The 24,341-nt window shown below is 40.5% G+C and overlaps 1 protein-coding gene across 3 annotated transcripts; it reads left to right on the top strand.

Moving 5' to 3' along the window:
- The first annotated feature begins 4,534 nt into the window (after nucleotides 1-4,534).
- Nucleotides 4,535-23,960, top strand: inavab (innate immunity activator b). Of its 3 annotated transcripts, XM_061833772.1 has the most exons (12): nucleotides 4,535-4,778; nucleotides 11,448-11,573; nucleotides 12,813-12,942; nucleotides 14,749-14,860; nucleotides 17,168-17,301; nucleotides 18,736-18,858; nucleotides 18,938-19,169; nucleotides 20,100-20,153; nucleotides 20,231-20,537; nucleotides 21,291-21,443; nucleotides 22,040-22,751; nucleotides 22,925-23,960. In XM_061833772.1, exons 4-12 carry the CDS (start codon nucleotides 14,806-14,808, stop codon nucleotides 23,015-23,017), a joined length of 1,863 nt encoding a protein of 620 aa, XP_061689756.1. In that variant the 5' UTR covers nucleotides 4,535-4,778; nucleotides 11,448-11,573; nucleotides 12,813-12,942; nucleotides 14,749-14,805; the 3' UTR covers nucleotides 23,018-23,960. The 3 variants fall into 3 exon arrangements, with proteins under 3 accessions (XP_061689756.1, XP_061689757.1, XP_061689754.1); XM_061833773.1 differs by lacking the exon at nucleotides 11,448-11,573 and having other exon boundaries at nucleotides 12,816-12,942; XM_061833770.1 differs by lacking the exon at nucleotides 11,448-11,573.
- Nucleotides 23,961-24,341: the final 381 nt, after the last annotated feature.

Below are 24,341 nucleotides of genomic sequence, written 5' to 3'. Positions count from 1 at the left end.
CAAGTTCTCCCACTTAGACATCATGGAGGAGTCTGAAATTTTTATCGTAGGTGCATGTCCGCTGTGAGAGAGATAATCTGAAAAGAAAAATTCAGAAATCACAATGTATGATTGTTTTTAACAATTTATTTGTGTGATACTGCTGGAAATACGTATTTGAACACCTGAGGAAACCAATGTTATTTGGTACAGTGGCCTTTGTTTGCAATTACAGAGGTCAAACGTTTCCTGTAGTTGTTCACCAGGTTTGCACACACTGTAGGAGGGATTTTGGCCCACTCCTCCACACAGATCTTCTCTAGATCAGACAGGTTTCTAGGCTGTCGCTGAGAATCACAGTTTCAGATCCCTCCAAAGATTGCCTAGGCCACCCCAGAACCTCGATATTCTTACGGAGCCACTCCTTGGTTTTCCTGGCTGTGTGCTTCGAGCCATTGCCATGTTGAAAGACCCAGCCGCGACCCATCTTCAATGCTCTGACTGAGGGAATGAGGTTTTTCCCCAAGATCTCACAATACATGGCCGCGGTCATCCTCTCCTTAATACAGTGCAGTCGTCCTGTGCCATGTGCAGAAAAACACCCCCAAAGCATGATGCTACCAAGCCCACACTTCACAATAGCGATGGTGTTCTTGGGATGGAACTCATCATTCGTCTTCTTCCAAACACGGTTAGTGGAGTTATGACCAAAACGTTCCATTTTGGTCTCATCTAATCACAAAAAATTCTCCCATGACTCCTCTGTATCATCCAAATGGTCATTGGCAAACTTAAAACCGGCCTTGACATGTGCTGGTTTAAGCAGGGGAACCTTCCGTGCCGTCATGATTTCAAACCATGACGTCTTAGTGTATTACCAACAGTCACATTGGAAACGGTGGTCCCAGCTCTTTTTAGGTCATTGTCCAAGTATTGTCGTGTAGTCCTGGGCTGATTCCTCACCTTTCTGACGATATGTGGTCATATCTTGCATGGGCCTCCACTCCGATTGAGCTTGACCGTCATGTTTAGCTTCTTCCATTTTCTAATGATTGCTCCAACAGTGGATGTTTTTTCACCAAGCTGCTTAGCAATTTCCAGCCGTGTGGAGTTGTACAATTTTGTTTCTGGTGTCTTTGGATAGCTCTTTGGTCTTGGCCATGTTACGAGTTTGAGTCTTACTGATTGTATGAGGTGGACAGGCGTCTTTATGCAGCTAACAACCTCACAAAGGTGCATCTGATTCAGAATAATAGATGGAGTGGAGGTGGACTTTCAAAGGCGGACTAACAGGTCTTTGAGGGTCAGAATTCTAGCTGATAGACAGGTGTTCAAATACTTATTTGCAGCTGTATCACACAAATAAATCGTTGAAAAAAATCATATATTGTGACTTCTGGATTTTTCTTTTTAGATTATCTCTCTCACAGTGGACATGCACCTATGATGAACATTTCAGAACCCTCCATGATTTGTAGGTGGGACAACTTGCAATACAGCAGGGTGTTCAAATACTTATTTCCTTCACTATATATGCATAAACAAAAACTGTTATTTTATTCTTTCCAAAAATATGCATGATTCCACTGTTAATGGCAGACTTTCATTGAGCAAATATTGATTGCGCCTAAAAATTAATGTGTGTTAATATGCATCACAATAATTCTGATGTGATGGAATATACACGTGTGCTATACAGCTGTACTACTACTCTGTGTATGTCATGTGGGTTTTTTTTTTTCATTAAGTGATACTTTTGCCCTCATGTTAGATGACACTGATTTGCTGATGTGTACATGTGAGGGAGATGAACCAGCAACAAGGAATGAATCAAATCCCCCTTTAGGTAAACATTTTGTTTTCCCGGGCAAAAGACCTTGTGAAGTGTCACAGAGTGGTCGAGACTGTCTTTGCACGTGATTGTGGAGGAGGAACTTTGGATGTGGTTAAACAGCAAAGACAAGAACCTTTAACACCCACACAATGGACTATTTTTTCTGAAACGTTGCACACGACAAGTGAGGAACAAATTGTGTGTGTGTGCGTGCACGTGTGTATGTGACCCCCCCACCCCCACCCTCGCATGTCAAACAACCACCCCGATGCTGACCACCCCTTCTGTCCTCTAATAAAAAAAAAAAAGTGAGAAAAAGAAGCGAAATCATCCTCTGTTGAAAAAGTTTACGAGATCTTCCTTTAAAGAGAGCAAAGAGTAAGTATCCATGGGAATCTTGGCACATTGGGGAGGCCTTTCTCCCTTCCTCTCATCCGCTCTCCCCCGCTGCACCCATGGACCGACGCAATTGTTTATTTTCCCCCATTGAGCCCGCTCCATTCACTGGCATTCACATTGACTCTGCTCAATTGGAGTGAGACAGCACTTATTCGGCGAGAGGAATGCAGTGTTCCGCTGACAGAGCAGCAAGAATGCAGGAGAAGAAATCATTAAAGGGTTTTAAAGGAAAAGGTACAGCTGAGCATGCGGGGAGAATGACGTCGACGCAAACAATGTGGCATGATGTGTACGTCCACACATCACCTTGACACGAGAAAGCGCAATGTTACAAAGTGGAGCGGGGGATCCTGCAGGGAGGTCATTCATTCTCTGTGCCTTCTTAACTGAAACTGCCCCGTAGAACAATGAGGCCTTCTCCAGCCTGTGCGGCCGCCTCTTGTGAGATGCTGCCCGTCCTCCAGCCCACTCACTCTTTCTGGCCCAGCACAATAGCGGCAAGCTGGACCTCGGAGTTAATTTCTCCCCGGTCCATTCTGTCACGAGGAAGGGCGTCGTAATGACAGTTTTTCCTCTAGAACAATGTCCGCATCCACCGAAGCCTTCTCGGTGCTGTCAAACTCAATTAGCTTTGGCCGGGGGACAATATGATCGCGGAAATGAGCATTCATTCAGATTAGAATGAACGACCCACGAGGTGGCCCTTTATAGTGCAATATGGAACCATACACGCATTGATTTTATCCATGCATTCAAGCTTTTTTATGCCGTTAATGCAAATGAGTGCAAATTCTCATTTGCAATGCTGAGCAGACTGCATACGGCACAGTCAACAAAAACAAAAAACAAAATAAAAGCAAATGCAAAAACATATACAAAAAAATGTACAATGGGATAGTTTCATTATTTATATAGCATATTACATTGCATCATTTTTGTCATGGGTAGTACAGTTTCAGAGGGCTGTAATGATTGTGAAACCATGTTTATGAGCATTTAGTCAGCTCTTCATATTGCTAAATATACAAAACAAATTTTATTCTAATCTATTTTTATGATATAATTTATCAAATATATTTTTTCAGCTATTACTGTAAAATGGTTCAGAAAACAAAAAAAAATGTTTGTAAAAGTATGAAAGAATGAGTACATTTTGGTCCGTTTTAAAACTTTACCACAGATTTTTAGCAAGAATCGAGTTGACAAACAAGATTCTGTTTATTTTGCAGGCCACATAAAATGATGTGGCGGGCCAAATCCTGTCCCCGGGCCTTGGGTTTGACACGGTGTATTACATCATAGCAAAAGGTGATTAACGGGTTCATAACTGGCTAAAAACAGGGCACCGATCATGTACAGTATCCCTTAAAAACTTTTTCAATAATGATACTCAAATGAATGTGATTAATTGTTATTACTTGTTGCAGTGTGCCAATCATTTGTCAACATCATATAAGACAGTTCAACCCAGCAAAGGAAATTATAAAATTGTCATATGATTAAGTCTAAAAATAAAGATAATCAACATTAGTACAGACTAGTCAACAAAAGTCTTGATAGAACAAAAAATTTATTCAACTCTCTGGTACCTTATTAGAGTTCATCCTTGCCATGCAGAAAGATGTGATGTCAAACTCTATAATCAAACGGAGTTGTTGTAAAAAAAAAAAAAAATAAATAAAATGAAAAAAATACTTACCGCCAGCGGATTCAAATGAATTATATTACTCTTCAAAATAACTTGACAATTGCACATAAAATGAAACCGCTCCACGTTTCAGCCACTGAGAAAGAAGACATGTGACGTTTGCTGGTCAGTGTAGCGCTGACAACCACACAAGTAAACCTTACCTGCTCTCTACTGGTCAGATATCGTTATTACAATGCAATACGAATTAAAAGTAAATACTAGTAATAATAATAATCAGAGATAGCTTTGTGGTTGTTTTCAACTGTTATTCAATCCCCCAAATCGGAATATCATCGATTTTCTGATTTACCCGAGATAATTTCTCCCATAATCTAACCACGCAGCACTGGGGAGCGAATTGTAAATGAGGCATTCAAAGACAAGTTTAGAACTCGTATATTGGATTCTCTTTATGATGACGCTGATAATAATTGCTATCTGAGGGCGTTTCTAGAGCTACCTAAGCCTGTTAATAGCTATCCTCTTTAATGTATATATGTATAGTCTCTGTTTATGATGTATTTATTTTGCTAACTTAGCTTTTGATCATTACGTCAGAACCATATTCACGCTGCTTCAGTTGGTGGAGAACTTCTTTTTTCAAGAGACATAAATGCGTCACGCATAACTTCACTGAAACCTCCCTGCAAAAGTTTAGTTTTGGGAGTGAAAATTGCTTGGAAACGGCAAATCTCATTTTATTTTTACTTTTGGGTTCACCGGATGCCTATTTAAAAATACGTGGTCATGCGTGTAATGCTGCATTTATTACTGTGTTGGAAACTTGAGTTGAAATGTGGAAAACGCTCGCCGATGGAGTCAAGATACTATGGAGTCAGCTAGCTCTGGATGCTAGCTAACGAATTAGCCTGGGAGGTAAGAGTCAAGCTTTGCACTCAAGTGTTTGTTTCAGGAGCATTCCATGCGTATGCATCTCACTTGACCGCTGGAATCAGATGATGCTTTCCCACAAGAATGTCAAGTGAGAATAATTGCTAAAATCTCTTATTTTTTTCAAGCAAGTTACTCATGTTAAGATGGCCCTAAACCTCTGTGCAGTATTCATAATGGTGCATGGGGGGGGGGGTATCTTTATTCTTCAGTATCTTTGGTTCAGGCCTAATGACTATCAATTATATATATGGAGTAATTTACATGTTATTCTGTTTTTTCCCTGGAGTATGGACCCCATTTGACACCCAGTGTTACACATATTCTGTTTGTTGTATCATCTTCTTCATCATCTAATTCACATTACACTGTACATGACAATGTTGTCACAAGTGTTTGAGATGAGTCATTTTTAATCTCCCATTGACACTGAACAAGGCCTTTCTCACATATTCATGTCGCGTACTGTTGCCAGTACAGTAGTTGTGTGGCTAAACAAAGCAACGTTCAAAGGTGCATCATAAAGATAAAGACATGCAGAGAAGTGATGGGTTTGCAACATCCTCTTTCTGCTGAATGTACGAGCAAACACCGGTACTTGATAGTTCCTCTCACGTGTCACTGAGCGAGGTATCAAAAGAAGTAACCGAATGTGAAAATATAATGCTATTCAGTTGTGATAAGTTTGATCTTATGTTTATCGATTCCGTTTGTTTAGTTGAGTGTGTGTTGCATCCCATCCATTAAAATCGTCTTCAGTCGCCACATTCCAAAGTCCTGTCCTGAGCCCAAGAGGTCAGAGGTGGTTTGAACCCTGATGCTTTGCTGCTCACGGCATGCACACTACTAATTCTTTTACACACTTTTTAACAGCCATTGAAAATAAAAACACGAAAATTCAATGTGGTGGCACAATGAAGCAGCTGTAGAGCATTCGCCTCACACTTCTCTGGACTTGGGTTCAAATCCTGGCCCTACGTGTGTGGAGTTAGTGGAGTTACGTCAAGAAACAGAGTGGAATGGAGAATATTGGGCAAGTTTGGGTCACTGGGTATTTTTTTCTCTTTAATATATTTACAAAGGCAGCGCTGGTGAGCATATCTGCCTCGTAGTTCTGAGGATCCAGGTTAAAATCCGGCCTCGCTTCGGTGAAAATTTGCATGTTCTCCCTGTTCTCTGGGTGCTACTATTTCCTCCACATTCCAAAAACATGATGGCAGGTTACTTGGCAACTCTAAATTTCCCATAGGTGTGAATGTAAATGCAAATGGTCGTTTCCTTGTCAGTGCCCTGCAACTGGCTGGTGACCACTTTTCCTCTAATCCTGAGGTAGCAGGGATAGGCTACAGCCTGCGTGCGACCCAAGTGAGGATAAGCGATACAGAAAGTGGATGGATAGTTACGAAAATGGCAATTAAACATTTTCCATACTGTCATTACTGGTTGCTTTTGCTTTATAAGGGTGTATGTTATTGTAACATAATCAAATGTGAAAAGATTGAAGCTCTGTGAATACTCCCCAGATATAGAATGACTATGTCTTCACATTTTCTTGTGATTCATAAATCTCTTCCATGAGCTTTAATCTTCCTAGCTTCATTTTCAGGACGGTACACAAAAGTAAATCACTTCATTTTCACATCTTCTCACATTTCCTCTCCCATTCTCATTGAAATACGATATGAATATCGGGTTCATTATTCTCTTTTGGCGCGTGGAGGCAGCCGATCATTCGTAGCGACACTTTCGGGAGGAACTCACTTAGCTTTGTTTGTAATTTTATGGCCATGCCACATAATTTCATCAATGACGATCTTTGGGAAAAAAAAATACAACCAATACATTATTTAGCAAAATGTGTTAATTGCATTTAACCCATCCCTGAGGAGCAGTGGGCAACAAACTTGTCGCACACAACCGAGTTCTTGTGTCAACAGTACCTTGGTAAGTAGACTGGAAATAAACTAGCTCAGCTGGAAAGTGTTGGCCTCACACTTCTGAGGGTTCGATCCCGGACACACCTGTGTTGAGTTTGCATGTTCTTCCCGTGCCCTCGTGGGTTTTTTCCGGGCACTCCGGTTTCCTCCCACATCCCAAAAACATGCAACATTAATTGGACACTATAAATTCCCCCTAGGTGTGATTGTGAGTGCGGCTGTTTGTCTCCATGTGCCCTGCGATTGGCTGGCAACCAGATCAGGGTGTACCCCGCCTCCTGCCCGTTGACAACTGGGATAGGCTCCAGCTCTCCCCACGACCCTCGTGAGGATAAGCGGCGAAGAAATGGATGGATGTTTTTAGTTGTGGGAGGAAATGTGAAAAAACGCCACAGGGAAAAGTAAACTCCACAAAAAGGGCCCAGAACTCCAGTGTTCATAGTGGCCCATGTTGGAATCAAACCAGAGGCCTACTTGAGGCAGCAGTGCTAAGTACTCTACTGCTAGCCAACAGGAGCTCTTTACTCAAGTTAAACAGTCCATCTTGCATCATGCTCATTAAGCAGAATTGTTAATCAGTCAATGTACAAACGCAATTCCAATGAAGTTGGAATGCTTTGTTCAACATATATATAATAAAATAATACAGTGATTTGCAAATCATCTTCAACATATATTTGATTGAATCCACTGCAAGGACAATATGTTTAATTTTCAAACTGACAAACTTTATTGTTTTTAGCAAATAATCACTAACTTTGGATTTTATGGGTGCAACATGTTCCAAATAATCTGGGACAGGTGGCAAAAAATACTAAATTGAAGATTGCTCATCTAACACCTGTTTGGAACATCTCACAGAAGAAAAGGTGATGTAACAATGGTCAACACGACCTTGTCCCAACTTTATTGGAAGATGTTGCAGCCATAAAATTCCAAGTTAATGTATTATTTGCTAAAAACAATCAAGTTTATCAGTTTGAACATTAAATATCTTGCCTTTGTAATGTATTGAATTAAATATAGGTTGAACATGATTTGCGAATCATTGAGGTCCGTTTTTATTTGTTTAACACAACGTCCCAACTTCATTGGAATTGGGTTTGTATCAAACAACTATTATACCCACACTGAATATGTATAGAATTTTAACTGCATGTTAAATTTGACTAATTTGGTGGTTATATGTAAAGTTCTTGTCTCTACGCAGCAGTCATCTGGTTGTACGCTTGTTAAAATGACTTGAGATTATTTCAAGAATTTGTTTAGGCAGCTGCTGGTTTGCAGACACAATGGCCTCGCTGGTCTCCCCCACACACCCCACTTCTAGTTCTGCTGCTTCAGGAAACCAAACCAACAACTTCTTCTATTGAACCAGTCCTATATGAGGGGAACTAAACGGATGGATTCCAATAATTGTCTTTTTGGTTCTTTTACCTCAACATACTGATGGACTGCGCTGATTTAAATAATTTCCTGGCAGATATACAAGCTTTAGATTGTATCGTATCTTTGAATTTGAACCTACAATAGCGATGATAGCAATCATCCCTTGCATTTCTCTTATGTCCTTTTAGATTTGCCAACTCCTTAGCATGCAGTCTGTTTAAACAAAATCCCAGCATTTTTACAGCCATACTTTATTGTCATCACAGCTTTAAGTCATTTACAAACAATGCAGCCAACAATTCTTGGCTAATACCTGCAGATTATATGGAAAAGTAGTAGTGTTTGGTTTCATCCTTCACTTAAAATCATGGCGTGGAGGTTTTCAGCGCCAACTTGATCTTTTCCTGACTGCTGGTCCCCCGCCAATTGGTTCAGATTTCAAAAGAGTTCTTCCAATACCAAATAATAGAGATGAAATGCTGAAACATACAGATAAAAACGCTTTCATATTCACACCTCTGGACAATTTAGTGCATGCTGCAGGAGTACAAAGACCAGATCAACATTTCAACCGCAAACCCTCAAAACTCACTAGGGCACTTTGCGAAGTACTATTCATCACCATTTTAGTTTTCCCGATTATTTTCTGTTTTTTGGGGGGGCGTGGCTAAAACAGTGCTTGCAAAACCCTCTCCCACTATACACTGTGCAGTGCTTTGAAAAAAGTATTTGCTCTGTTCCCAAATCCTTTGTTTTTTTTAACATAGTTTCCCCAAATAAAAGACTAATATAACCCAAGTAAATATGGACTTGAGTTTTAAAATGGTAATTTTATTTTTTAAGGGACAAACATCTATGCAAAGTTACCTGGCTCTGTGTGAAAATGTAATCCCATCCCTCATTCAATCACAAAATTACTGAGAATAATTATTTTTTTTAGGAAAGCTGAGTTTGTTTCTATTGACCACACTCAACTGGTCTGATTACCTCCAGATCTGTTCAATCAATTCAAAAAACAGATGAGAAATAACGTAATTGACTTATCAATCTGGAAAGGGATACAAAGACATTTCTAAAGCTTTAACACTCTAGCGAACCACGATAAGAGCCATTATCCATCCACAAATGGCCAAAACACGGAACAGCGATGGACCTTCCGAGAATTGGCCAGCCTACAAAAGTGACGCCAAGGGGACAGCAAAGAGTCATCCAAGAGGTCACAAAAGAACCCAGAACAACTTCTAAAGAATTGTGTTCCTCTCCGGTCTCAGTTAAGTTCAGTATCCATGTGTCAGCATTAAAGAAGAGAGACTGGGCAATAATTGAATCCATGGACGAGTTCCAAGGCGGAAACCACTGCTGACCAAAAAGAACATAAAATCATGTCTTACTTTTGCCAAAAGCAAGGGGAAAGAAAACATCTAAATGATTCCCGAGACTTTTGGGAGACCATTTTTTGGACTGACGAGACAAAAGTTACAATTTTTGGAAGGTGGATGTCTTGTTATATCTGGCGTGAATGAAATCCAGCATTTCAGAAATAGAAAATCTTACCAACAGTCAAATATGATGGTGGTAGTGTGATTGTCTGGCGTTGCTCGATGACTTCAGGATCTGGATGACTTGCTGTGATTGATGGAACCATTAATTCTGCGCTTACCAGAAAATCCTAAAGGAGAATATTCCAGCATCAGTTAGAGACTTTAAACTGAAGCGTACTTGGTTTCTTCAGCAGGACAATTACCCAAAATACTCCAGTGAAGAAAGACTCATTTCCAGTTATAGAAAATGCTGGATTTCAGTTGTTGCTCCTGGGGGTGCCCCAACCATTTATTCCATTTAGGGAACACTTTTTTTTTCACACACAGCCATGTAGCTTTGAATATTTGTGTCCGTTAATAAATACAATTTAAAAGTTTTCCTTCAAGTCAAGTGTCTCCGTTTTGCGGCACATAACGAGTCAGTCATATATTCGGTGAGCCCGGCACCTGCTATGTTTGGAAGTTTTTTTAGTGTAGAAAAACCTGGCAAAAACTCAGGTGCAATACATTCCAGGCACCGGAGCCTTTAAACTGATCATGTTTTGGTACCTCAGACACACAGTGGTGTTTAGACGCAAGAAAGATGCTCGACATATGAATGCATTTCATTGACAGTTGAGCGGGGCATCCGCTGAGTGGGTTTGATCGCATTCCCCGGACACACCCACAGCGTTTTACAGCTGGGAGAATACCTTGATTTTTTTTTCAAGGTTTTGAAACCTCATTTTAAATACAGTACTTGATTTGGTTTTTATTCAATCAAATGTGGTAGGCTTGTTAATAACGCTATTCTCTTGTGGTTGATTACTTTCAAATTACAGTTTATGTTGACTGTACAGGGACTTGAAAAGTGCCATTGACACCCTAATATACATTTTAAAATAGATATTGTTATGAAAACTACATATAATATTATTCATTCACTTCAATGCAGTCACTCACGTTTGAAAAATGTATGGGTGTGGTCAATCACGGCCGCAGATATAAAGTTATGGATGTGGTCCAATAATCATGCTCGCAAATAGAAAGTTGCAGGTGTGTGTTCTGTTTTTAATTATGAGTGTACCCCTTTAAGAGTGGAGGGGGGGCAGTGTCAGGTAAACTAGGAAATATAAGAGGCTAAACAGCAGCTCGTTCCATGTTCAAAAAAAAAAAAGACGTCAGGCTGTGGTTCACTTAGAGCAGGGGTGCTCAATACGTCAATTGCGATTGACCAGTTGACTGTGTGGCCATTACATCAAGCACACGCACATAAAGCCGTGTTCCAGAGACCTGGCCTCCTATTCACGACACGCGTGCACCGTCCCTGCGCTCTATACACATCTACCTATCATTTAGAACCCGCAAATCTATTGTCCGTTGCACCTGTGGAATCCATTCTGCATGAGGAACCGGCTCTTTTGGAAACGTGTGAAGAGTGAATCCATCCTCCCGAGTATTCAAGCAAAATCCATCAATTCAACGAGCCGTCATTTTGGCTAACACACGGAAAAAAAACAGCTAATTTCTTAAAACAGGTGTAAACACAAACCCGCCAGTGTGGCCACCTGCAAAAAACATCACTTCCTGGATCTTCTCCAACACAAATGCCTCAAGAGGATTTTCATGGCGGGAGATGCAAAAATCCATATCCGGGAACATTCTGACATGCTGTGAACAAACGGATGCGTCCATTACGGCTTTTTGGGAGCATTTGTCATTTTTTTTAAACTCAGTTTTGTCATTATGATTCTTGTTTTTCACTTATTGTATGCTGTCATTTGTTCATTTTGCCGACTTCTTTGCAGGCAGAATTGGTATCATCACCACTCACGGACAACGTATACATCCATCCATTTTCTTTGCCGCTTATCCTCACAAGGGTCACGGGGAGTGCTGGAGCCTATCTCACCTGTCAACAGGCAGGAGGCGAGGTACAACCTGCACTGGTTGCCAGGCAATCGCAGACCACATAGAGACAAACAGTCACACTCACAATCACACCTTGGGGCAATTTACATTGTCCAATTAATGTTGCATGTTTTTGGGATGTGGGAGGAAACCGGAGTACCCCGGAGAAAACCCACGGGGGGATGGGGAGAACATGCAAACTCCACACATAACTGACAATGTAAAAGTGTAAAATGGTTGTCTGCCTTTACAGTATGTGACCTGTGATGTAGTGGAGACCCCTTTGGGGCGTATTCCAAAGTTGACTGCAGGTCCCCCGTGACCCAGAGCAGGATAAGTGGTGTAGAGACTAGATCGAGTCATACTTTGTTCGATAGATAAAGAAATTAAAAAAAAACCTTAAATTTTGGAAATGTTCTGTTATTTCTTCTTTGGACCCACCATTTGTTTTTGTTTGCGAACTAGCAAACAAATAAGCAACAATGAAAACACTCCCTCGTGAAAGCCATTAACAGACAGACTGAAACAGTTGCTTCCCCTATTTTCTCTTGAGCGGCTGTTTTGCTGGAGCTAAGTCATGTGAGAGGTTCTTTTTCAATGCCTCGGAATTGCAGGACCCTTTTCTGTGATTCTATGTCTGTGTGTTTGAATACTGGCAACATTCCTGGAAATCCTAAATGAATATTGGGATTAGGAATGAATGCAAGCCATGCAGTGAGAGAGCAGGTGTTGTTGTGGGTCTCCGTAAATCATGCAGACCAGTCCACGAGCATGTTTCTTCCACAGAAGTAATGAAAATGACCTTTTGAGAAGGATGCGAAGGACTGACTCTGTGTGTGCTGCAGTATCTCCACTTCAATCACAAGTGAGCCATGACAACATCCAGGAGATGGCACTAATCATACACTGACGAGCTAATGAAAAAAGATGAACGATCACACTGTTTAATGATGATTTGTTATAAAGACAGCAAAAAAAGTCAATTGGTGTCACATCCTGCCCACAACTAGTGGCTTTTCTCCCCTAATTTGACACTTTAAAACAGTTCTCCTACAATTCTCGAGTATTCATACTGTTATTTTTATTCGGGCTTTCCCAAAAGGCCACACTTATTAGTCAACTTGGCCCCTCTCACCCATTCCTGATAAGCGCATCTTATAATTGCACTGAAATTCCCAGTAATCTCCTCATTGTTGTTGACACTTTCAAAATCAGATGGGAGTTACACGATACTAACTGTGCATGTGGCCACTCCCTTCCAGCAGGCAGACAGCGCTTTCTTCTGTGGGCCAGGCTTTCATTCCTGTCCGGACTCAACAGTGGCCAGCCTTCTATCAGCTCACACGCTCTGAGGGACTGTTCACGCTTTGAAGTTCTGCAATTCTTCAAAAAGTAGGTACATTCTCATACAACCTGGGAGGAAAAAAACAGCTTTAATGCAGATTCTGTTGTGTGTGTGTGTGTGTGGTTTTTTTTTTATCCAATCTCCCAGTTGGTTCATTATCATTCCTAATAGTAGTAAGTTATGAATAGTGCTTTATGATGAAAAACATTAACGCCTAAAATGGTAGAATTATTTTCTTCTGACTGTACAGCTGTGGTCCACATTTAGTGAGTTCATTTTCATGTGTGTGACTCACATTGCGTCTGTACAGTTGTAATGAGCAGCTAGAATTGCTTATCTGAATTCCAAAGAACTTGGGTCTGTTCTGTTGTGACTAACACATGATATTTCAATACATTTTCGTTTTGAAAATTGCTTATCGGGGATTTTCGGTAAGTAGGATAGAGATGTTAAAAAAAAGATGTTCTTTAAAAATGGTGAAGTAGCAAAGTTGTTGAAAAACTGGCAAACTGACAAAGATTTCCAAATAAAACTGTTCTTGCAGTCTTTTCCACGATTCGTTTAAGATTAAATCTTTTACTCTTCTTTGAATAGTTAAATTTGTTTTTTTTTATTATAAACATTTATGTGATTAAAGTAAGTTTCTTTCGGCTTGTCCCTTTCGGGGTCGCCACAGCGTGTCATCTCAGATGAACGCACATATGTTTGGCACAATTTTTACGCCGGATGCCCTTCCTGACGCAACCCTTCTCAGGGAGTGGAGGCCCCAGTGGGATACGAACCCACAACCCCTGGTTTATCAAACCAGTGCTCTAACCACTGAGCTACAGGTGATTACTTGTTCTATAGTACCAGATTGTACTTTCAACATGCATTTGAGTGAAATTTCATTATTTCATTGTGTGTTTTACCAAGTGGCTGCTTCAATAATATTTTTGTTTTATTATTTGCCACTCCAGTCATTTGTTTGATGGAGAAAAGCATTGTTGCTATTTTTAAAAAAAGACAATGTTGTGTTAAAAAAAAGATAATTTTTAAAGCTGATGATTTAGTTTTTCACAACAAAGTGTAATGGATATACACAGGTTGAATAATTACAATTTAAAATATAAAGGCAAGGCCTTGCTCAAACGATGAATTTAATTATTTTTTTAAAAACTTTTCTATCCATGAAAATGTTGATACACATTGTTTAAGATTCATCTTTTGTTTATCTGTGGCGAAAGCAGTGTGGCAGCACAGTGACCAGTTAACAGCTTAGCAAGTCACGGTCATATGAGCATAATAGAGGATGTGTCATGTTTCACGTCATCTCCAGCCTGATAACAGGAGACATTTTTTTATAAAGGCACTCCTCTGCATGCAGCCCTTCGGTGTGCAAACAAGTAGTAACATTCACATTGTGACTTCTTGGCTTCCCACGGGTATCCGAGCTGAACCTACTCTGCATGTTGGAATGCCCCGCCGCCACCGTGCCGCTGCATTCCACTGATCCATTCTAGTTAATAATCGAACCAGGAGTTGTGATACTGGCATCGTATGGCAACAGAGCAGCCACAGGAAATGGACCAGACCTGGCTACACACGCTCGCTCTGCTGTAAGAAATGACTCCACCTGTGTGAGTGTACGATCAAAGTGGGAAGTCACTCCTGAGTCAACCTAGCGAGAGGTCAAATAGTTGGGCAATAGACCTCTGCTGATCCTCTGTTAATGCTCTCCGGTTTTCGTCCGTTGATCTTAAACTTTTTAAACATTGTTGGCAAAGCTCTTTTATTTGTTTTCCACATCAGGTTTACAATGTTTATGTCGTCAGTTTTAAAATCATTGACTCATTTTGAATCCGTCTTTACAGGACATGGTGATCATTATGTTTCCCCCCCACTGAAGAGTTGAAGAATAATCGAAGAATATGGAAGGCAACGGCGAGATCAGCGATACTGATAGCGGGATCATTCTTCACTCTGGTAAAACATGTTAACGCCTTTCATTTAGTACACGCTCACGTGCTTGTTGCATTTATCAATGATCTTCATTAGGAAAAGTTTATTTTCACATTTTCATTTGCAGTTTATGCACGTCCAACTTCCCAAACCTATAGTTGAAATACACAATGTATCAGTATAATATCACAAACAGTAAAAGGATTTTTTAGTGGGGAGGCTTTGTGCTTTGGGGAGCTTTCATATGACAATTTAAGTTCATTTTCATTAGGGAAAGGAATGTATATCATTCTACTGACTGATTTTTGAGAATTGGGTGAATTCTGTGGAATTTATTGATAAATTGTGTTTTGAAGCTATTTAGGTTAAACTGAGTACTTGATTTGGAAATTGAACAATGCTCTGCCAACTTTTCTGGGAACTATTCCCGTTGCTCTACTCAATACAACAGTGGCATGCAACACAACAGGAGTTCACAACATTCAAAGAGTCTGCTATTTAATTAAGGATTAAAAGTGACGTCAGGGCTCAGTCATAATGGCTTTCATATCACGGTATAATGCATGAATAATGGGAATGGTACCTGTATATATTGCGATACAAACAACAGGAGCCAGCTCGTAATTAGTAAGAAATTGTGCTAGCAACTCTTTGGTTAAATATGCTTTAAGCCATTTTGACACTGAGGCAGATCCACCCAATCAACAAATATTAGCATGATTGGTTGGTAAAGTCCAAATATACTACATATACCGTGCACCCCTATCTGACAATGTCAGTCAATAATAACCATAATTAGAATTTTTTGACACATCTTTTGTGTTGTACCTCATGCATGCGTACCTAATGTCGGGGCTGTTAGTGATTGTCTTTGTCCTTTCACAACCAAAAACTAACAATCCTCTTTGGTGCAGGTAGTAGTACACAATCTTGTCTATAGATCTATAATGGTGAACATCAATGTATTACTGTGAAGCTTTGTTTCTTAAATGTGGAGTGGTTCAATGACAAACTTAAGATTGGAATAGACATTGTTCAAGTTGAAAATGCGAAATGTTGTTCTTTTCTCTTATAAACTAGCAGTGTAATTTCACTGTAATGTGTGCTGATTAGTTCTGTCCTGTGTGAAATTCCTCTGGCCTTAATTGACTGTGTGGTGCCTGCTCCACACAATGAGAATCCATCAAGAATGGCTGTTTGTGTCTCAAGAATGAGGAATTCTCTGCTCTATTGTCACATTGCCACACTTCTTTCCTGTTGACACATCAGATGTTTGTCAGTACCTGCAGGGATTCTGTTAATAATCTCTAAAGGTATGCACTGCTCAATGCAGTCTGCTCCAAGACACTCCCCCAGCCTCGAGACTAAGCCTCATGTTATTTGTCTCCAAGGCGACAGACAGCACGAACTATCTGTCAATAGTCGGTTTTTATTCTCACAACAATGACAAAAACACATTTTACTTTTTTTCCTCCCTAATAGTGAGCTTTTTGTTTTAGTGGCTTCCACCGTAGAATCTCAAATTCATATTCCTGTATTTTTTTTATAAGTAGTGACAAGAATAAAATTGAAAGAAGTATTAAGATTTTCAAATTTAAAAAAATTAAAAGAAAAATGTCATATTCTGACAAAAAAAAATTGAGGTATATCAACATACATAAAATTTGAGAGTGACATTGGTGGATGCTATTTTCTCTGTCATCAGTGTGAAGTTTGTCATTGTGTAAATGTTTGTGTATGATTCTAAGAAAGAACTATGCAGACTTCATATTACCTGATTCAAGTCACTGATGGTGTGATGGTACGCTCGCCTGACTTTGGTCCAGGTGGTGTGGGTTCAGGTACCAGTGAGTGAGTGTGAGTGCAAAATGGTTGTCCATGTCAATATTTGCCCTACGACTGACTGGCAATCAGTTCAGGGTGTAGTCCCCCTTTTGCCCAATGTCACCAGGGATTGGCTCCGGCACCCTGCAACCCGCGGCCAGGACAAGCGGTCTTGAAAATGGATGGATTATCAGATTCGTATAGAGCAAATCTCTAGAAAGAGAAAGCAGCTGCATGTCTCAAGCTGTGACATTTAGTTTCATGTAGGGAATTTTAATTCTATTGTTCCATTGTTTTACTTTGCTTTCTGTTTGACTTTAATCTTATTATATTCTGTCTTTTTCTTTTCTTTATCATGGCTTTAGTCTGATAAATTGTGACAATTTGCTCTGAATATTTTGACTTAATTCTTGTAATAATCCAATTTCTTTTTCAGGATGCAACAGCTTATTTGCAAAAATGCACCTTCATTCAAATTTTTTCTTTTTCTTTGTGGTCATACCGTAGGCTCAGACAGCCCGACGTCGCATACAAAAGATGTGAATACGCACACGAGAGCCATGAAGCTCAAGCACCAGGCGCTCCAAGACCGACTTGAGCTGTGCCTCCTGGAGCTGAAGAAACTCTGCATTCGTGAAGCGGTGAGGAAATAAGGATTCATTATTGTGTGATTTGACCGTAGGTGTCTTCTTCTGATGAAACCTTTTTAACTTTAAAGAGTTGATACATAATTGGGAAAGATGTTATTCTATCATTCTCGAGCTGTGCCATACCACCTGTCACCTCTTTATGTGCAATGGGTCAACTTGGACATTCATTTCGAGTTCTTAAAAGAACACAAGGAGATGCTTCTGAGGTTGATTGGACAATGTTGCTTGTCTCTCTTTTTAACTTTCAGTCTACACATTTTTTCAGACAAGCCTCACTTTCACTTCAGTCTTTCTAAACTCCCACTCATCCACATGACGAGAAGAAGCTGGCAGTTTGTAAGATTTGTCATACAGAACACTTTGAAAACCACCAATCTTCATTCAGTAAGATTAAAGAGAACTTTGGAGCAAAAAGCGAAGTTGATCTTTTGGAAAGTATGAATCATCCACTAAATATAATCCTGGTTCTTTTTGGCCTTTTGGCCTTTTATAGGAAAGCTCTGTTTCTTTACAGTTTACATACTGACAAATAGATGTCTTTTTGGGGTGTTTGCCATCCCAAAACTACATTGACAAACTACGGTTTTTTATTCCTTTTTTAACATCGCAAGACTGGGCATTATTCTTCATTTCTCAGTGAATAAAAACATTCATTCCGGTGCAGACATACCTACATGAAGTTAGGATTTGACGATCATCCAGATTGGGATTTTTTTTTTTTTAATCTCAAAGTCATGGTTAATGTTTTGCTTTCTTTCTTTCAGTTGCATTTCCGCTTTATAGCGAATCGTCTCTCTCATTCAAGCATACGATTGCAACATAAAGTTCACAAATTTTGAAACTGGACACAAAATCTGATTTGGGAGTCTGTGCCAAAGTATGGTTGCTTAAAGGTAAAATCCCAGTTTTGATCATTGTTTTCTGCTAACACTCGGGCTGGGCACTCGTGTCGGGACATGCTAAGGTGATCTAATATGACGCACCGCGCCCTCTAACTCTCGTCACTGTAAGAAGGTTGCATGTAACCTCACTGGCCATCTGCATCAGCATGTTTCAAAGATGTTGGGATTTTACGAGTGATGAAATCATGAACCTTGTCGTCATGTGCTTGGTTTGTTTTGGAAATGGATACTTGATGAAGATAGGTGAGACCAGAAGAATGTACCGGTGCTTTGATGAGAAATGTAGAATTGTGCAAGACTTACAGAACTTACAGTATATGCTTCAACTTGTGAGGGAAACAGGATATTAGTTTCGTGGTATCAAGCCTTTACACCTGGGTGATTTCTATATTTGTGATCTGCTGAACCAAATTATACATTTGGAAATTGTGTCACTCTCTAAATTCAATATCATTTATTTGTACAAAACTGTTTTTTTTTTTGGCTGAGAAATTTGATTTGTGAATTTATTTGTGTTGTTCAGGAGCTAACAGGCCAACTCTCAGGAGATTATCCTCTGCTGCCAGGCGAGAAGCCTCCAAAGATCCGGAGACGCATTGGAGCCGCTTTCAAGCTTGATGAGCAAAGCATCCCGCGGGGAGTGGAGGTATCAGAACACATTGATTGAATGTGTGACGGTCTGTTTTATAACACCGTTCATAACCCATTTTGTTCTACCTCCGCAGGAGTCGGCCCTAAATCTTGTGGATGCCGAGTTGGCTCTTCAGTTTAAGATCTATGAGGCAGCACGTAAGCTTTGCGAGGAAAACCACCTGAGTAAGGCTGTTAGGAAGAGTCGGTTGCAGCAGTATAAGCGAGAGGAGAAGAAACTCAAACATTTACAAGAGACTGCTTTCCAGCTGCGGCTGGAGCACGGCCGATCGTCACCTCTTCCTGCCTTTAATATCCCACAACAAGGTGAGTAAGTGCAGACCTCTACCAAGAGTCGTACAATATACCAGCCTAAAATTTTACACTTTTACGGGGTATAGGGCATCTTTACATCCTTATTGAAATGTCAGATTTTTGTGATACAAGGAGTGAGACCAAATTTAATCATTTCAAAACTTTTTTCCACCATTAATCTGGCCGAAATCTGCACAACTCAATTAAAATTTTTCTAATCTTTTTTAAGGGGGAAATCTCAAAAAAAGTTCAAGTTTGGTTTCATCGGACTTTAACAAAATCTCCCAAACACGAGGGAAAATGTATTGTGGTTCATCACCAAAAGAACACAATCCCTCCAGTGAAGGATGGCGGTAGCAGCATCTTGCTTTTTTTTTCTTTTTCTCCTGGAAGTGGGGTCTCAGTAAAGATGAGGGGAATTCCAAACAGTTTCAAGTAAGCTTATTCTCATTGGTTTATATCACAAAAACCTGGCATTTGAACAAGGGGGTGTACACTTTGTAAATCCACTGTGGATACACATTGTTGTGTTATGTGAGTGGTCAGTGCAATAATTGTGCCCTTTATTCTGTGAAGCTTTAACACTTACTGAGGCCGATACTAAAATATTAAGCAATTTTTTTAGCCTTTAGGCCAGGGATAGGCAAACAATTGTGCTTAAAGGCCCTCCTCGGTTTATGCTCTGATACACTACATGGGGGTCTTCTATCACGGAGTCGCAGTTCTGAAGCACTTACTGTTTTTCATCTGAACATTTCATATTCATGGTCTACAAATGTTTTTTACACAAATTATTACTGTAATGACTCTACTACTGCCCAAGATACTAATATAAGTCAGTGATTGGCTAAGGAAGTTACTCTGTAACTGTGTGAGGTCAAAAGAGCGCAGAGATTAATGCATCACACATGACTCAAAGTCTGGTTTGCTTTCATTTCTCAGATCTCATTGCGTCTGATGACAGCTCTTTATCTGATTCAGTGGTTCCAGATGAAGGTAAGCCCCAAAGTCTACAAGGAAGGTTTGGTTGAGATGTGTGTGTACTCTCTTAACTATATCATATTTGTAATTAGACGTGCCGAGGGAGACTTCACAGCCACCCTCAGTGCTCCCATATTCAGGAGAGATGGACTCTCCACAGCCACCCCCTGTGTCTTCAAAGTCCTACACAGACAGTTCCTATCGGTCACCATCTGTGGGGCCTCAGAACCTGCTTTTGACACCAAGCTCATCGCCTCATCCTAGCCTTGATTTTTCCACGAGTTTTAACTCAAGCCCCGTATATGACCCGCCTCCTATCCAGCACTCCCCGTGGTCGGAGACAAGCCTCGACCAGCCATACCAGAAGAGCAAGAAGTCACGTTCCTCCTCCAAAGAAAGGTAATGGGGACCATCCATTATGACACGGCTCTCATGTTTCCATTTTGGACAAGGCAGTACATGGTGTACACAGTTACTAGATTTATTTTGGAAGTTTGGGAACCCTCTTTCCTATGGTTGACAAATCAGGAGACAAGAAAATCAAAAGTGACACCACATTCAGAATTAAATAAAGCACCCTAAAAGTCATTCAGTTTCCTAAAGTTTACCTGTGAATTAGCATTGCTCTAGTTTATAGGATTCTTTTTACATTGCCTACCATCAACTTGTGGGTGTGCCAATTCTTATCAATCTCGTTGTAGAGTTTATCTTATCTTTTACCATTTATCACTTGTTTATATATTGTTCCGAATCTCTCAGAATTCAGGTTTATTTTATCCCCGTTCTTAACTCCTCCATCCTGATAAAGGTTAGTTGTTTACGATGCACTGCCATCTACTGGTGGATACGTGGTACAGTGACAAAACGAAAAAGAAATCACCCAAGTTGTAATTTCGGGTTAGCTGGTTTGTTGAAGGCTAATGAAGATTTCGTTCTATACATTAAAGGCCAAGAATATCGGATCGTGTTGTAAAATGTGAGTAACGACTGTGAAAGACGAAATAGTTTTCAGTTTCACACCGCTTTGTAAATAGTAAACACTAATACAGTATTTTGGGGGTTCTACATTTTTTCAACTGAATTATGCATCTGAATAAATTGTGGTATGTTTTGGCACATCAAATATTAAGTGAAAAGTTTGTGTTTCTCCAGTCCATCCAAGAACGAGTTCCTACCACCGCTGGATGCTTGCTTGCCACTTTCTGCTCTGCCGCAACAGCTCTCCCATATGAAACTGAGCCGTACACAGTCCAGCAGCACGCCATCCACGTCAGAGATGCACGTGCACAGGCAGCTCTCTCTCAGGTACTACTATTTGTCTGTCAATTTGATTGAACCCATGTCCTCAGAACTGTGAGGCCAAGGTTCTCCACCTGCGCCACCGTGCTGCCCTGATGCCAACACAACACAACTAATTGCCAAACGAATACCACATCTACACTAAAACATGGCTTTGTCATGCTTTGGGGCTGATTTTCTCAGCTGTATCTTGGACCATTAATGATGTGCAGGGAATTATGAGCAGTTCCATATACTACTCAGTGATATCACAAAACCTTCATATTTCTGCTAAATAAAGATAAAGAAAAGTAAGGAAATGCCTACGAGTAAAGCTGAACTTCACTTGGAGTTAATCAGAGGCACTTTAGATGATTGTACGTTCGTGCTGACTCCCATTTTAACATGAGTTTGAATGCAATTGGTTAATTCTAAACAACGGCACGTCCCTTGATAAAAGATAGTATGCACATTTGTACAACCATATTACGGGAAAAAGATCTTGGAATATTTTTTTCACTACTCAAAAACATGTATGTGTAGACTTTTTTTATATACATCGTAGATGATTCCTGGTTGGTTCTGTTTAAGTCTATCCTAACATCCTTGTGTGACCTGCACAGGATATCTAATCCAGAATCTTCAATCGGACCAAACAAGGACCGTGGTCGCGCCAGGGCTCCAAGGAGGCGACTGACAGATCTCAACCAAACGCCGTCAGACATTTCTCCTCTCTTGTTTAGTTGTGTAAACCATGCGGGGTCTGAGGATAGCAACTCTGAGCACTCGTTTGCATCCTACAGCAGCTCCCCCAGTCAAGAGCTGCCTTGTGATCTGCCTAAACACTATCAGGCGGCCTCCCCCCTCTCTGCTCCTTTTGGTAGCTACGGACCTCAAGGCTCCCCAAATCCTGGATTTTACCACGGTCCCAGACACCAGTCCAACCAAAGTGTCCACAAAGCCTATTGCAATGACGAAGTGGTTTACCCTCCATATGTAGACATGCCGTGGAGCTATTACACCCGTCAGTCTCCCTGCCCCCCCAGCAGATATGAGTACCGCTACAAAGAAGCTCCTGTGCCCCTGCAGAGAGCTCCAAAGCATTTGGCTCCCGATAGCAGACACTCCCCAACCTCAGCACAATGGGATCGTCCACAGTACCATTCCAACTGCCCCCCACGGCAAGTGGTGAACGAACAGTTGAAATCGTGGCACCGGCGCAGTCAGCTCAAAGGACCCAGATCACGTTCACTTGACAGACAGGGAGCAGTAAGGGTAAAAAACATGGCGGCTCTGGAGGCCATCCGATACCAAAATCAGAAGTACCAGGAGCAGGTAGGCGAAACTTTTATTGCTTAGTTCATCCTCATCCTCAACTTTCCGAATAGAATTTATGCCATCACCTTTATTTATCGCCTCCACTGTACAATTCTGCCAGACTGCATTAGAGAATGAGATTGTGTTTCCAAGGGATCGCCAGTTAATTATATGCATCCACTCACTTCCAGGTCATCCAAAGAAGAGCCCTTCAACTGTCCACAAATGACTCTCAAGAACATTGGCCTGTAGACAATGGCACTCACTATATGAGTCAAGTGTGACACTGCGAGAGTGAATCATTTCGGACCAAGTGAGAGAAGTTTCAGTTGCACTCGTCGGAAAAAAATCAGCAGTTGAATAATCAAATCTAACCTGCATGGGTGAAAACAATCTAGGTTATGTAATTTTGTGATGTTTTGGGATAAGTGTAACAATTTTAGAACAGCAACCTGAATGCCAATATGAACTGAAAGGCCCAAATAACGGTGATTTCTTACAGCAGTGTTTTACCACCTGCCGTCTTCAAACTGACGCCATGTTGACCATGCTATTTCAAGTACTTGTATGAAGAATATGAACCACCATTGTAAGATACCGTACGCGAGTAATGTGCCCTAAAGTGTAGAAAGAATATTTTTGTGTGTGCTAGACCAATCAGCATACCAGTTTTGCCACTTTTAATCATGATCTGAAATTTGCAGAACAGTCTTGTTTACCTACACTTGTTTGTTTTTCTTAAGTATACCAGTCAATGTTAATTACTGGCGTGCCTATGCCTTAACTAGTTGAAACTATGCTGCTGCTCTCTCTGCTAACACACACAGTACATGCGATTCAAAGTAGCACAGCATGGAAAAAAGATGACGCTTGGCAGCTCTGTACAGTACATGTTGAATGAGAGATTGTGCGAGATTGTGATTACAAACCAAACTTTAGTTTGCCAATGTGTCACAAAGAAGAAGTCTTGATGGCTTAACTACACTCACTCACACCCTCTTACTGTAATGTATTTATCTGTTAATTTATTTGTGGTATGAAATCAACTGAAGTCAGACTTGAAATCAATGAAGCTGCAGTGAGTTTATACAGTAAAGAGCAAGAGCAAAATCGTGTTTCCTTGTGTGTATTTCTATGGTCATATTTTTGTATTTAAGTATTGTAGATGCTGTGGTTACAATGAAATTTGTTGAATATGCAGAAATGTTTTCCTGTGGAATAAAGACCTTTTAGTACTGTATTCACTCTCTTTACTGATGCTTTCATTTCCCGATATTAACAGCTTTTGTTGTTCATCATGGCTCACCGGGGAGATGACATGATGAATGATGATGTGTAGCATTAACAACAGTGATTGGGGTTTCAAAGTATTTTGAAATGATTTAGCAAAGTATACTAATAACTTGACTTCTTGCACTGAAGAAACAACAGGAAGCTGAACTGGAGGTGGCAGAAATGAAGATGTTGAGGTTCTCGCTCGGAGTGACCAGGTTGGATAGGATTAGAAATGAGCTCATTCGAGGGACAGCCAAAGCTGGATGTTTTGGAGACAAGATTCGAGAGAACAGACTTCGATGGTTTGGACATGTTCAGAGGCGAGAGAGTGAG

The sequence above is a fragment of the Syngnathoides biaculeatus genome, chromosome 10 (genome assembly GCF_019802595.1).
Source record: "Syngnathoides biaculeatus isolate LvHL_M chromosome 10, ASM1980259v1, whole genome shotgun sequence".
In the NCBI taxonomy this organism is placed as follows: domain Eukaryota; kingdom Metazoa; phylum Chordata; class Actinopteri; order Syngnathiformes; family Syngnathidae; genus Syngnathoides; species Syngnathoides biaculeatus.
The sequence above is the reverse complement of the archived record's forward strand: the minus strand, read 5'-3'. Positions and strand labels throughout refer to the sequence as shown.

Excerpts from the sequence above, each read along its gene's own strand:
- inavab (XM_061833773.1), top strand. The coding sequence starts at position 14,806 with ATGGAAGGCAACGGCGAGATCAGCGATACTGATAGCGGGATCATTCTT. Across the intron at positions 18,859-18,937 it reads GCATCCCGCGGGGAGTGGAG|GAGTCGGCCCTAAATCTTGT; the intron begins GTATCAGAACAC and ends CTACCTCCGCAG. Across the intron at positions 20,538-21,290 it reads CGTTCCTCCTCCAAAGAAAG|TCCATCCAAGAACGAGTTCC; the intron begins GTAATGGGGACC and ends GTGTTTCTCCAG.